Below are 14,923 nucleotides of genomic sequence, written 5' to 3' on the forward strand. Positions count from 1 at the left end.
AGGGGGTGGGGTGTGTCCTGTCCCCACAGTGGGCATGCAGCCCACTCTTCGATGGTACTGGCACACTGCACCTGCTAACGTGCATTCCTCAGGGATGCCCATGCCTGGAACCATTCCCCATCTGTGAAGGCTTTCTGGCAGTCAGTAGTTGGCACCAGGAAAACACCACACCACCCCTGGCTCCACAGACAGGCTGCCCCAGCCCTGGCAGAGAGGGGAGAGCTGGATTCCCATTTCTCTTGCACCCCAAGCATGAAGTTTGCTCACTCTGAGCCCACGGTTCGAGGCACCTCTGTCAGTAGAATGACCATACCAGGCAGCTCTGATGGATGAGAACAAGACACCTCTTCTGCAACCCCTTGCACCTTCATCCCCATGTTGAGCTGAAGCCCAAAGATGACAAACCATTATTCCTGCCAGCCTACTTCTTGATGATCCTCCCTTTCCATATTTCCTCTAAATACAGGGCATCTATGACAAGCAGTGAGAAATATTCCTCTCCAAAAACTGAAGAGGAAGTCACTGTACTACTTCCTCGTGCAAAATGGACACTTCTCCACTGAGCTCACACTTGCTGCACTTGTGACAACAGTGCAATCCTCTCTGATTCAGTCTCTTTCATCTAAGGTGAGTTTTGAGAGACTCAACACAATCACTTTACTGCTGGTTCTTACGCTTTGTGATAGCTCAGACATTTGCATGAGCCTGGCAGACAAGAAGTGGAGCTCACAGGAGACCTGCTGTTCTGGTGCCGAACCAGGAGGCTGGGCAGGACATCTGCAGGTTTCCAACATGGCACTAGACACCTGTGTCTGGGGCAAATGAATCCACCCCTTGTACCTGAGACAACTGAAGTGACTTTTAGAGAGCCAGAGCTTACCTACTTTATCTACTGTTATGGTCTTCTATACTAACAGTTCCTTGGAAGCCTCCTGCAAGTGTGACAGTGAAGAAGTCCTGAAGGACTTCTGCTGTGATGCTTATCAAAACCACAACAATTTCACTGAAAACAGCAAGACAGATGTTGACAGCACAACGCCCCTGACATAAGCATTAAAGAGTTTTCATATTATAAGGTTCTGGAATAGTTACTGAAAATTCAAAACAGAAATGTATAAATTGTCAGAATTACAGTGTGCTGAAACACCTGTAGTGTTTGAGGGTATAAAGCGTAAATCTGTAAGGGCTGTCTTTAAATAGTAGTAAATAATTTTTAAAGGATTCCCATTCATTATTTTCTCCAGTGATAAAGTCAATCACAATTACAGACACTAAGCTACAAGGTACACTCATTAAAAAATCCAAAAACAAAAACAACCACCAAAAAAAACCCAAAACCGGCACTCCAAGAACCTCCTTAAGAAGTTCAAATCTGTAAAGTCTTATCTAGCTCATTTTGAGAATCTCAGGGAGTTTTACCATTTAAGTTCTTGTCCCACAATTACAGAGTTGCAGGTAATAAAACCTCCTCCTCCTTTCTCCTCCTCCTCCTTTCTTATTGCCTCAGTCTAACTGGTGGCAGTCCTCCTTTCCACATGAGAGTCTGCAAAGTCCAAAGGAAACGTAACAAGGGTTAACTCACATGGTGACTTCTCTGTCATTGTAATTGCGAATACGAAGTAAAAGGAGGTGATTTCTTATGGAAAATGGACTAAAAAATTATATAAGCAGATGAACTGAGATTCTTGTGTGGAAACAAAGGGAAGGTAGATGCTCTGCAGAGTAATACCACCAGTTCCATGATTATTTTAACATCAGTGGGGATCCCTACTGCAGTGATTGAGGTTCAGCCAGCTCTGCTTCATAGTAGACCATCTCTTTGTTACTCCAGTCTGCTCCTTGTTCAGAGCAAAGTGTGTGAAGCTGAACTGCTACAGTATTTTCCTCAAATAGCTGATCAAATATCATACTGTAAATGGGATTATTCAGACACCTAGAGTATTTAGACACTTCAGCTGCAAACACAACTTGTATTCTCCTGAATTCAACCTCCTTTACATGCCATGATATACGCACTATCTGGAAAAATAAAATCTTTATCACTGTTAGCTGAATGAAAAATTTAAAAATTGCAAGTATAACTTTGGCAATCTCCTTCACTTCTTAGAATCCCTTACGTTGTCCAAAGTTTAAACACAGTCTCGACACAGAGATAGAGAAAAGCAAGCTTTACTTTTCTTGCATCAGAAAAACAGGCAGTATTTGCATTTTGAGAGGAGACTGCAAAGCTGAGATGATCCACAACAAGGAGATATATATTTTTTTCTTAATTACTCTTTCATCATGGCAGTTTCAATAATAGATCTTAGACTAGCATCAAGACCTGGGATAAGGACTAATTTTCCCCCAGTCTGCACCCCTGGAGGAAAAGAGGTGAGGAAGGAAAAAAAAGCCCAACAAAGGAGACAAACTATTTGAGGACTGAACAAATATCTAGCTAAGATAAAATTAAGCATTGATTTAGTCATGGCAATTTCTAAGCATTATTGATTTGATAGCCCAGGATCTGCACACAGTAAAACAGCATCAGTGAAGAAGCACTGTGGCGGAATTACTGAAGTGTATTGTAAGCAAATCTTTCAGATATCAGGGGTAAAATTTACTCCAGAGGAGATGAAAAAAGGTCATTACACTTTCCATACAGGACTGCAAAACAAGTACATGGATGTAGATTGCATGTCTATATAGACTTTGCACTGGAGAAAGTCAGTATTAGCATTTAAGTAGTACTCCAGCCAGATCAATAGATTTCTAAGCAACAAGAGAAAAAAGAATAAACATCACAATGATAGAAAGACTGCCAGACCAGAAGTTCAGAGGGTCCAGTAGCTGTTTTTTTTATTGACTGTTATCAGTCACTTCAGTGGGAAGTGAAGATTAATTCAACTGGTCTAATTATCAAACAATCTGCCTACAGGGAAAATTTGTTTCCCCCGTGCTGGTGGTTATTTATTACCTCAAAGCATGACAAGATACATTCTCTTTGTACTTTATGCAAAAAAGTGTGGGCATAGAGCACCATGTATGATGGGAGAACCATCCAGGCAGCCCTGGAAACAGGCTAGCGATGTTCCCACGGTGCTGAACACAAGCATCTCAAATTAATAAACGCTGCATGGACCCTCATGGTGTCTCATAGCATCCAACTACATCTGAACATGGTATGGGGACATAGCCTGGTTCACTTCCCTCATGCACATGCATATTTGGTGTGGATTCCTCGTTGTTTCTTACAACTGATGAATTTCCCTGTGAAAGTGACTTTGCTTTGTGTATAATGGGCATATAAGGTGAAGAAAACATTATGTTAATAAGGTGCTGTCTTTCTTTAAAAAAATCTAGTTTTGAGTTTGTTGTCTTTCACTGTCATTGAACTGTGTCTTTATTCCTATTGTAAGAAAATGCAAATGAACATCAACATCACTTCTGTCAATGAGTCCTATTCACTTTGGATCTTCCCAAACTAAATATTCTTGGTTTATTTACTTTTAACCTCTCTTTATACAGATATCTGTCTATGCCTTTAATTAGGTACATTACTGTCCCTGACAACCTCCTATTTCAACAACATATTTTACTTTTAGAAGAAATAAACAACCTTCAAGATAAGATCCTTCTAAAGTGCTTCACACACTCTTCCATCTTCTTAACCAATTTAAATAATAGCATGCCATCTACAATTTTTGTCAACTTGCTTTTTCAGCCACTTCTCCAGGCAATTAATACTTTTACCCACTTTGTTATCAGCAGATATCCTGTGATACACTCTTGTTAAATTTCTTTCCATGCCGAAAATTTGCTTCATATTTTAAAATATTTTTTTCTCATTTTGTCTTCCTGCAAAATTTCCCTTCCCTTACTTCTCCCTCTTTGTCTTTGTAAGATTGTCCAATTCCCTCTCAACACACAAAATTGCAATTTTCTGGTTTCTTCAGAATTTTTATTCAGCTTTGGACTGTTAAGTTGACAGGCTTCAGAAAAATCACTGGGACCATAGACACAATAAACTAACTTGTAATGTCGATATTTCCCATATCCACATCACATATTGGATGAATATGACCAGACACCAATATGTGAGAAAGCTGGCGTTAGTCTGCCCGGATTAATAACCGGATACAAACAAGGTCCCTATCTGTTCAATTAAACAGGTAAAAAATAGAAATAATTTTAAACAAATGTAAATGAACATTAAGGAAAAACACTGTTCTCTACATGCAATGATGCTGCTCCTTACTGATGATCTGATTCCTTCTTTGAATTCATTCTTCACAGATTCAAGGCAGTATGATTCCCAGAGGTCATTAGTTCACTGCACCTCTACTTTTAAAAGCACTACATGAATCATTTCCCTGGATTTTCCATTCCACCTCTAAATTCTTCAGTCTGAACATGTTTTGGACGTAAAGAGGTTACTGCTTCTTGAACTGTATACAAAAAGAACAGCCAGAGTAAAAGCAAAGCTTCATTTAGCCCAGGAGCCCACCTCTGCCTTCAAGGGCGAACAGATACCCAGGCAAGCGAGGGAAGGCAAAAGACTTTCCTGAAACTCATTCCCATTTCCCAGCAGTCTTTGTCTCACAGCTGCCTGAGCAGGGAGCTGCAACTAAACCTCTACATTTAATTGCACCTTCTGAATCTATCAGACAAGACTGGGGCTTTTTCCAGCCTGTTTTTTTCCCCTCTGTTGATACATTGACTTCCTTCATGTCCTGTGGTAGTAAGTTTCAAGTTGAATTATTCACTTCATCAGGAAAAAGAAAACAAACAAAACCCCTCCAAATACTGCTATCTAATAATTTAACTATTCCCTAGTTCCTACATGATGAAAAAAAATCAATCCCTATTTGCTTTCTCTATGCCACAGATGATCTCCATGCTTTTCTGTGACAGTTCCCTCCACCACCTTTTTAATTTGTTTAGTCTCACTGTACGTGGAAGCCATCCACGTTTCTGACCATCTAGATTTTTCTGTTCACAGGAGGTGTGGTATGGATCTATGTCACTGAACAATAATGTTGACTTTTTGCCTCTGTTCTTTGTATGTTCCTAATATAACAACATAGACTTTCCCTGAATATTGGTACTTTCAGAAAGCTATGCAGAAGCATCACCTGAGAAGAGTAACAAACCCAGAATCCATACCTGTGCACATACAGTTAGTTTTTCCATACTTTGCACTTAATCTATTACTGTAAACAATTTATATCAGCATAACAATAACATATGTTCCCAGAGAGAAAAGAAGTTCTTGTGATTAAGGCACCCAAACCATATTTAGACGATACAGGAGCATAACCCAACTGTACCTCAAACTCTCTGGACAACTGTAAAATAGTAATTTCTTTCTGTGCCTCAGTCCTTTTTTATGCAATAGGAATGATAGAGATGCCCGTGACAAATGACCTTCCCCTGCCTTAAATGAGATATCTAGGGGAAAATAAGAAATACGAAAAAGTTTTCCAGGCTAGAAGGTTCTGCCAGTTTTCCCCACCTCCACGTTTCTCGCAACCAAAATAAAGTAAAAATGTCAGCAAGTTCATTACAGATAGAAAGAAAATCAAGTATATGGCTCCTGGATTTCCGCCAAATAAAATTTATTTGAGAAAAAGCAGATGCTTTCTGCACCGAGTTTGTCAAAAATCCTCCTTCTTCAGAAGAGATAAAAAGCACTGACAATGTTTTGATCACACACATTTATATGATAAATAATAAAAATGTGCACATTTCCCATACTGGAGATCAAGGAAGGATATTCAGACAGAAAGGTGAAACTGTGTTTCAATTCTTACGAGATTCAACAACAGTGAAGGAGACACATCTTATTAAATATTTGTTACACTTGGATAAAAAACATACTTAATAATTAACTGGTGTTCATTTAATTAACATAATGATTGCCCAATTAAATCAAAATGAAAATTTAATTTGAGACACTTTAAATACAAGGAGATTAAGGATAAAACATGAATATCCTGCGTCCTTAGTTTTCAGGACTGAGTGTGGAGGTGATATGTGGCAAAGTAGCTCAACCAGAATTAGTGATTTAGAACAGGTAATAAAACATTCTTTCATCCGCACCTGGCCACAGGAAGTAAAAAATGCTGAACAGGAGACAGTCTAGGAAATTTCCTCTCCATTTCAAAAATAAAAAGTAGAAAGAAGGCTCTATGATATGAGCTATGTAATATTCTCTCATACTCCTGCATGGCAGTCCTATATACAAAATAGGACCCACCTAAGGGGAGAATGTCAGACAGGTACATTCATTTGAAACACTTTTTATTTTAAAACTATGAAACTGTAAGGTTGAAAAGTCTCAACCAACAGGTCACCTTGCCAGGCTCTTGTTCTGCTACCTATCTCTTTGGTGCCTCTGCTCCTAAGAAGGTCATGCCTTCTCCACACAGATACCCAGGAATATCAAGGTTTCTAATCTCTGGGACATCAAAGGCAGCACACTCATATGAGAGGAGGTATACCTACTGAAGTCAGACTGGAAGGGTTTACAGCTAGCTCAGTGAAAGGAGTTTAATAAGTATTCCCAAAAGTAGTGTTCTAGTAAAGCAGAGAAACCATTCAGTTTCAGAAGAAGGTTTCAATTCTAAGTTTCTACATATTTAGTAAAACACACAAACATCTCATCATTAAAAGTTATGATATTATGAAAAATATATCAGCAGTGCACCTTATAAGGTGCAAATACCATTGTAAATACCACTGAGCAACAGTACAGGTAAGTTTTTCAAACTTAGGTTAAAAATCACTTTTACATGAATCCTCTTCAAAGAAACATCTCAGAATTGAGCCTCAGTTACTAGCAGTTTTCTGCTTTTTCCCCACTGCTGAAAGACCTGTGATTGCACAGTCTTCTTAGTAGTACAATGATAGACACGTCAATAATATTAGAGCCAACATAAAGTACTGAACACAAGGTTAGGTCATTACCTGTTATATTGCAAAAAACACGGAGTGGTCCAAGTGGTCCACTTCCATCAGAATCGATGTAGAAGAAACCTGACGTCTTCCCTTGGTGTCTGTAACCCTCACAAGATTGTTCATAGATAGCTTTAAAAGAGAGAGAATGATTGCATCACAAACAAGGAGAAAACTTGACAGACACATTTTATACATGAGTACTGCTTTAATCATAAACTGTTATAAACTGTTGGTTCACTGCTGATTAGCATGTGAAGGAGTTTACTGCATTTGGACTTGAGTCCATGCTCAAAATTAGGTATGTATTTAACTACTTCCTCAAATAATATTAATATATTCTGTCTTTAAAGATATGGCCAATGGCCTTATTTTGGATTGAAGTATATTAAATACTTAAGGAAATTGATATGAACTTTTAGATGTGCCACCATCTAGTTTGGGAGTGATACATATATGTGTTCAATTAATATTTCAAAGAGATACGTACATACACACGTGTACACATGATTTACTACCTAGGCATGTGCTCAAGTCTTGTCAACACAGATGACATATTTTTGCCAGTCCTCAGATTCCTGTCAGGATACTGTTAACATGTAGCTATAAGCCACCGTCTATTACCCAAATGAAAACAAGTCACTGTCGCCTAGCAGAAAAGCTCAAACTCAGGTATGGTCTCCATCCTAGGTGACATATTTATGCTTCAGACCTATTTTTATACAACCAATTCTTTCACTCTGTTTATCAATATTCTTCTTTTGGAGGGCTAGTGCCCATGAAAATACAAGTGGTTAATAAAACAAGCACAGCAGGTCACCAAGAGCAAGAACAGGAGGAAAAACTCCCACAGGCCAGTACATTTCCTTGTATTTGAGGCATGTTTTCAGGCAAGATATCATAACTGTCACTTCACATGGGGCAAAGAGAAAACTCCTCCAGAGAGGTATTTAAGAGGTATCAGAAACCCATATGCATGATCCTGGATCTTGAGCAACAGTAACTTTAAATCCCATTGCAGGAGGATTGATATTTTTTTTCCACTCTATTAAATATGTACCTGATGATACCGACAAGGTTATTCACCGTAACAGCATATGGTTGTTCAACTAATTGTCAGCAAATAGAATAAAAAACACAGATTGACTTAGCAGATAGATCAAGACTTTCCTTTTTTCTTCCTGTGAGATGAATTATTTGGAAGACACAGTAATGTAAATGCAAGCAAACGGCATTACCCCTAATCATTAAGTACTTTTCAGTTCTACCAGCAGCAGAACACACAGAAATTTATTTGGACATCATTTCCGGCTTCTGCAAAGTCAAATCTATCTTCTTGCCCCTTAATTTTAAGAGCACATTTAGCGACTATTTGCATATTCATACATCATTATACAGCAAACACAGGACAACATATTGGGAGATACTCAGGGAAACTTATGAAGAACCCATTTGTTAGTCACTGCAAATCTTTTTTTCCAGGCCTCCTCAACTCTTCAGGCAGCAGAGCAGAACAGTTAAACTTGATATAACATCTGCTGTATTGAGGTTGTAAATGCAACTGCAAAGTTCCCAGTGTCTTTCATCTGGAAGGAATTCAAGATTTGCAGACCGAGTGCAGGGAGAGCACTTGCTCGCCACTTCTGAAGTGGAATTCCAGCCTGTCCTGCAGAAGGCAGCAATTCTCTGCACCAGCACCTCATTCCCACTCCTGTGCAAGCATAGACTCACATCCCTCCTTTCCCCTCATCCCCTAAAAGCAGTTTCTGTAATGAAACAAATTTCAGAAAGGCTTAAATGTCAGTCTGAAGTAGTCTTGTCTGACTATTATTCTGGAGAATGCTGTAAGATAGTTAATCACTCACATTTTAATGAGATTTGGACATTTCTTCACTTCTGCTGACAAAACAGAAGAATCACAGTTCTGGGGGCTCTGATCCTAAACTGCGTATGAATTAAGAGTCTCATCAGTCAATCATTTGTACCTCTCACTGAAATATGCTTTTCCCTTGCACATGTCTCTCCCAACCAGACACCTTTAGCAGGCAGAACATCAGTAAGTGCTAAATATGCACAGCATTACCTTTCCCAGAGTTAAGAAGCTGCTTAAGGTACTCAGCACCTGGTGAGACAGTGCTTTAATTAGTATCCATCCTATAATAAATAGAATTAAGAAAGCTTCTCCTGACAGCCATTAGCCTGGTGTAGAAAGCACTGCAGGAGTCCAGAAGATCTCTAAATTACCCCTCTGATAGCTGGCCAAGTGTACATATTAAATGCAAATAAAATAAAATCCCCAAACCAGAACCTATTGTTCCACTATTCACAACCTGAGGGGCTAACAGAGAGTCCCTCAGTTGCCGAAGTGCTGACAAAAGCAACTGGGATATGGAGGGTCAGGAAAGAGACCGTAACAGGCGATTAAGTAAGCAATCAAGGAATCATGGTTTGATCAATTTGCAAAGTTCTCAAACTGCAGTTCACTTAGTGAATTTGCTGTCATCATCATTACAGGACACTTTATCTTGTCTCATTAGGGAATATGCCAATTGCTTCCCCTGAATTGTTTGCTGAGTATTTTTGAAGACAAAGGGTAGTTCAAGGGGTAGAGACATAAAACTAATATGTTGTCAGTGAACTGGCACAGCTAGAAAACCCATTCTTCATCACAAACTTTTTCTTACTAAGTGTTTTGCTGCTTCTTGACTGCCATTTTGGCTGAAGGCCAGATATACTCTTTTCAAATTAATAAGGAAAGATGTGAAGATTCAGCCATTAATAATGTGGGCAGATGCAAGCAGAGATGATCTACTCACCTTTAGATGGCCCCTTTGTCACTGCAACTTTGGAAAAAAATAGGCTGTACAGAGCTAGAAATCAGTCTAGGGGTGCTCAACTGGTATAAATCTGAAAGGTGCACAAGCTTCAGTGAAACTACAGTTATGTCTGCCAGAAGAAAATCCATCCTGGTATGTTTTCCTTTTGGTTATATGAGAATTCCAGCATTAAATACTAGGAAGGAGCACAAGAAGTGGGAAAAGGCTGTAAACCTCTAGCTGTAGCACATAAAACATATTCTATCTATCATGACAAGACAAAATCTGGTTTGGTGGACAGTTTATTTTGTAGCTGCATGCTGAGTATTTCACATGCTTACATCTTAAGCATTTGGTACTGCATACTTCTAGACTGGATGGGCCATTGCTTTTAGTTCTCTTTTTTGCTATTTTATCCTGTATAATACATCAAGGAGAAAACTACATTTGTTTTCCAGTCACTGGCAGATGCCCCCACAGACATTTCAAGTGCACCATCCATTCCAAGCTCTGCTCAATGTCTTTGCAGGCTGAGCTGATTGCTTGTTGCAGAATAAAGTTATGCAATTCCATTTGCTGAAAAAGGCTCCATTACTCCAGTGACAACAACCTTAAGCTGTCTTTACGGTTTAATGAAAGACAAGGTCTCTTTGCAGTCATTCTTCTCTTTATGCAATCAGAAATAACATACAAAATAAAAAACAGGCGAACAGTCGGCTGTGACTGTTAAGACCCCAGAGCCTTAACTCTGAAAACTGCCTTCATAGTTATGTTCCATTTTGTGCCAGGCATCTCTGATGTAGATGGAAATGTGGTTGTTTTGGGAACAGTAGGAAACCATTATTGTAGTTGTCATTAAAGAGTCACCAACCATTTATGCATGTAATAGGGCCTTACTTTCAAAAAGCAAGCACCAAGTGTAATTATGGAACTGTTGACAAATGCATACATTTTAATGTCAAACAACGGTTGCAGTAATTACACCTTTTTAATAAAGGAGAGGTATTCATCAGTTCAGAGTAGAACCCATCAACAATTTTCAAGCATTATTTTTAAATTTAAAAAAACCTAACAAAACACAAACAAAAAATAGTGATTTTATTCCTTTCTGTGAAGCATTTTAATAGTGTTTCTTCTTTCCCTCCTTCAAATTTATTTTCAAATTTTAAAATGTTCACCAAAATAACAAAAATAATGTTCTTTACAGGCTGCTCATGCAAAGCTTGTTTTCTCATTAAAATGCTTAATCAAGCACTTTTTGAAAAACACAATTTTAAAAATGAAACCTCTAAGTTGTCTTTTGTCTCAAAGAAGCAAGATAAGTTTCCCTTCTCTAACCCTCCCACACTTTTTTTTGGACTAATTTTGACTTATACCAGCCATTGAAGATAAAATGATAGTTTCCATCAACATTTGCTTCACTGAGCCAGAACCACTGAAAATCACAGTTTATGACTTCCAGCCCCTGCTGCTTTTCCTCAGGCCCTTTTGGGAATGAGCTGCACTGCCATGCAGCAATAGCACTGCAGTTGCTGCCCCCAGGTTCCCGCAGGCGGTCAGGAGAAGCTGTTTGCTTCGGGGAGTTGCACTATGCTAGTGCTTGACAGAAAGAAATGTCAGCAGTGCACATGAACCCAGGCTACCCCCCTGCTAGTATGACTTGGACTTCACAGTCAGGTATGGCAGGTAAAAGCATTAGGGTAAACTACAGCACAAGGCAAAAACCAAAGTGTAAAGTGTAAAAAGTGTCAGTGTTGGCTGATGGGCTATTGCTGGTAACAGTGGGCATTCCCGGGAGACAGAACAAGAAACAGCTTGACTCCAAGGTCCCAGATTTAGTAGGGGAAACTGGACATCAGAAATATCTGTTTTACTTGGTCACAAAGAGATTGGATGTCTTTTATTGACTTTTTTTTTTCCCTTTTTTTTTTTTTTTCTTCCCCCCAGAATCACTTATAAGCTGTAACGTTGGACTCTGTGCTGACGTTTTTGCAGTGCCCTTCAAGGAATTTTTTTAAAGGCTACTGCTCTGCTTCACAGAGAAATTTAAAATCATGCCAGAGCTAGCTACTGAAACTGATGCCGCCTGAGAGCCCCATTCTTCATACCAAGAACTGTTTCACTAAGTACTGTATGTGTCTTGCCTACCCGCTAGGATGAGCTGTGCTGATGGTGCTCAGGCATGCGCACAGTACTGGCAGAATTCAAGATATCTATCTCCCAAGTCCATATAATCCTCTGTGAAATAAAAATACCCAGTTTCTCCCTTAGGTATCTCTTTCAGCCTTAAATATCTCAAATTAAACTAGCTTTTCAGATCAACAACTCATCATATCAGAGCATTCATTCTGAACACCGCTTTACTGTCTGATCATAACGGGCATCTTTTCCTTTAGTTCTCAACTTCTCACCTTCCCTGGTGATTAAGAAATGGTTTGTCAAACTTTGATCAGCATTTACAAAATAAACACTTTATCACCAGTCAGATCAACATCACCCAATTCTACATGTTCTCTTATATCTCCTGGGAGATAGATTCGTAAGTTCAAAAATCAAAATTATGGATCTGAAACATACACATTCCATATTTTTTCAAGCCACATGTACTACAACCCTACAAAACCATCCTAGCAAAAATATAAATAAGCACTTTGATTGATCAAGGTTCGAGCTGTAGATCCATGATTCAGACTTCAATGCCACGAAGGCATTAAGAATTTTAATGTCATTATATTTTGACCTTTAGTGTAAAATCAAGTACAGAATTTAATTTTCTAATTCCTTCATCAAGACCCTTACGGCTGGTCAGCCAGAGCACATGCAGTAGCTCTCTGCACCCTGCAGTCTGGTCTGACAGGGCTGGGGTCCCTCTTAGCTTATCTCTGCAGTTGAAACCTCAGCCTTGATTCGGTATACTGCAAGAGCCTGACAAGTTTTAAATATGAGCAATTTCATCACTGTTCAGCTCTCTGAAGTATCTTGAACCTGTTAATCCAACTGTTTTAATTACAATTCTTAAACTAGAAGAGATTGTGTCCCTGCTGTAGCTGAAATCTAACAGCACATGGCTGAGCACAAACATTTGCAAGGTCAAACTTCCATCATTTCCAATAAAATATTTTTTAATTCAGTTTTTCACTGACTACCTGTTATTATATTGACATTTGGCTTCCAATCTTACTTTTGCCCTAACCAGTTCACCTGCAGTCTCCATGACAGCCCTCGCTAAGCACATGCTTACTGTTCCACTGTGGAACTCCCAGGCAGATAAGCCTTCAGCTGGCCTCAGCTTTCCCGAGTACTTAACAGCTGTTTCCTTTGACTCCATATTGCTAACTTATAAAACCTCTCCTCTCTAATTTCATTTTTAACCTCCAGTTCTAAAAAAAGAATCCCAAAAACTAGACTGTTCTTTGTTCATATACTTAAAACTCTGCAAATAATCCCCAGGGAACAATATATTTAAATGGATGAATGGATGAATGAACTTGTTTATTCATCCAGTAAAATGGACCCCTTACCTACACTTAAAATAGTGCTGGCTGTTGGACTGAATGAAAACATTAGAGTGATACCCAGACTTCAGTTTTACTACTGGGAAACCAGGCAAGGTAAACCTCTCTGCCCTCCACCCAGCAGTATATTACAGTTGTAGATACAATCAACAGAGTAAATTCCAAATCAAAGGTAATTTGATTGTTTGGGGTTTTTTTTAATCAGAGGATTAAATATCTTTTTTAAATTTAGTGGACATCAAGATAACTGTCAAAAAAAAAATTAAAAGCAAACCTTAACATTCCTAATATTTCTTTCCTACTGTACTTCCAATTATTTTAGAAATTGATCACACATTTAATTGCAAATGCTCTGAGCTGGAGATTCAGAATTTGAGCTGTACTAGTTATAATTATCAAAATGAATCCTGCAGTATCGCTGTTTCTAGATTGGATTCTCATAATCTAATAAAAGTAACTGATAATTTTCAGTTTCTCAGACGGATGTAAGATTTTATGGTGCTATAATAAATAAAATGAATTAAAAAGAACTAAAGAATTTTAATTTCTAATTTCATTGGGAAGTGCTGACACTGTCCACTACCCAGCTAAAGCATAGCAGTGAGATAGATGCATGTTGCTTTTACTACCTCTAACAATTGCACAGTCATGAAACATAGTAGGAGGAATACTTATTGCCAGATCATTTGGGACTCATTTCATCGCTTTGTAATTCTTTGCACCTTAGATGTAAGGAGTATTAATAACCCCTATAAAAATTATTATTCTTGCATTCTGATGTGAAAACTTATGTACTGGTTAGACTGGAAAGGCCAGTAAGAGCTAGGGATTCCGTCAGGATCTGCAACCATCCCTGGACTGACCTTGGACAAACTGATAGCACAAATGCCAACACAGGCTGAATTAAGCATTCTCACCAAAACGCGCAGGGCTCCTGGAGACAGATTGGATATGACTGATTCACCCTCTGTTTCTAAACCTCAGGCCTAACAGATTTCTTCTTACAGACTCAGCATAGTGAGTGTTCAATCAAGGATTTTTCTAAGTAACAACTAAAGCAATATGCAACATGAAGTTTCTTCTTCTCATTCCAACAGCAGAGGGATTAGTACAGGCAATGAACTCTGGGAATGATTGTCATTCGCCCTCTTATAATACAATTGTCTTGTTAAATGCCAGAAAATGAAATCTGTACTCTTAAAAACTGGATTTTGACAATTCTGCTGTTGACAGGCTAATGCAGTCTCTGCTGTGATGTGCCTAGATGACAGATGGCTTATTTTTCCTTTTTAAAATATGTATTTACTCATCTGATAAAGAATGAGCTATTTCCATAGATAGCTTTAAAATGACTTTTACCACAATGTCATGCAAATGGATGTTTGGGAGGCATCCTTCCATTACACTTGGGGATTAGACAATTTCCTACCATCCAAGCTAAGGCTCCCCCTGGCCGAGGTACGAAAGGTCATGTCAGCCCGTCCTCCCCTGTCGCTTCCCCGCTGAGGTTTGAAGGCGGCTGTGTCAGTCACACACCCCAGTGGCCCCCGCCCAGAGCTGGAGCAGAGTGACCTGCAAGTCCTGCTGCTGCAGGAAAGCACTCAGGAAGACCTGCAACATTTTAAGAGTGGTGTTGGAGGGAAAGGAGAAATCAAA

The 14,923-nt window shown here is 38.9% G+C and overlaps 1 protein-coding gene across 1 annotated transcript in view; it reads right to left on the bottom strand.

The window, feature by feature from the left end:
- Window positions 1-14,923, bottom strand: part of CNTNAP5 (contactin associated protein like 5) — a 218,841-nt gene that overhangs the window by 93,180 nt on the left and 110,738 nt on the right. Inside the window, exon 12 of the mRNA XM_026852489.1 lies at window positions 6,949-7,068. Coding sequence (XP_026708290.1) covers window positions 6,949-7,068 — 120 coding nt within the window. The remainder of the gene's footprint in view (window positions 1-6,948; window positions 7,069-14,923) is intronic.

The sequence above is a fragment of the Athene cunicularia genome (assembly GCF_003259725.1).
Source record: "Athene cunicularia isolate RWA chromosome 7 unlocalized genomic scaffold, athCun1 chr7_part1, whole genome shotgun sequence".
NCBI lineage: Eukaryota > Metazoa > Chordata > Aves > Strigiformes > Strigidae > Athene > Athene cunicularia.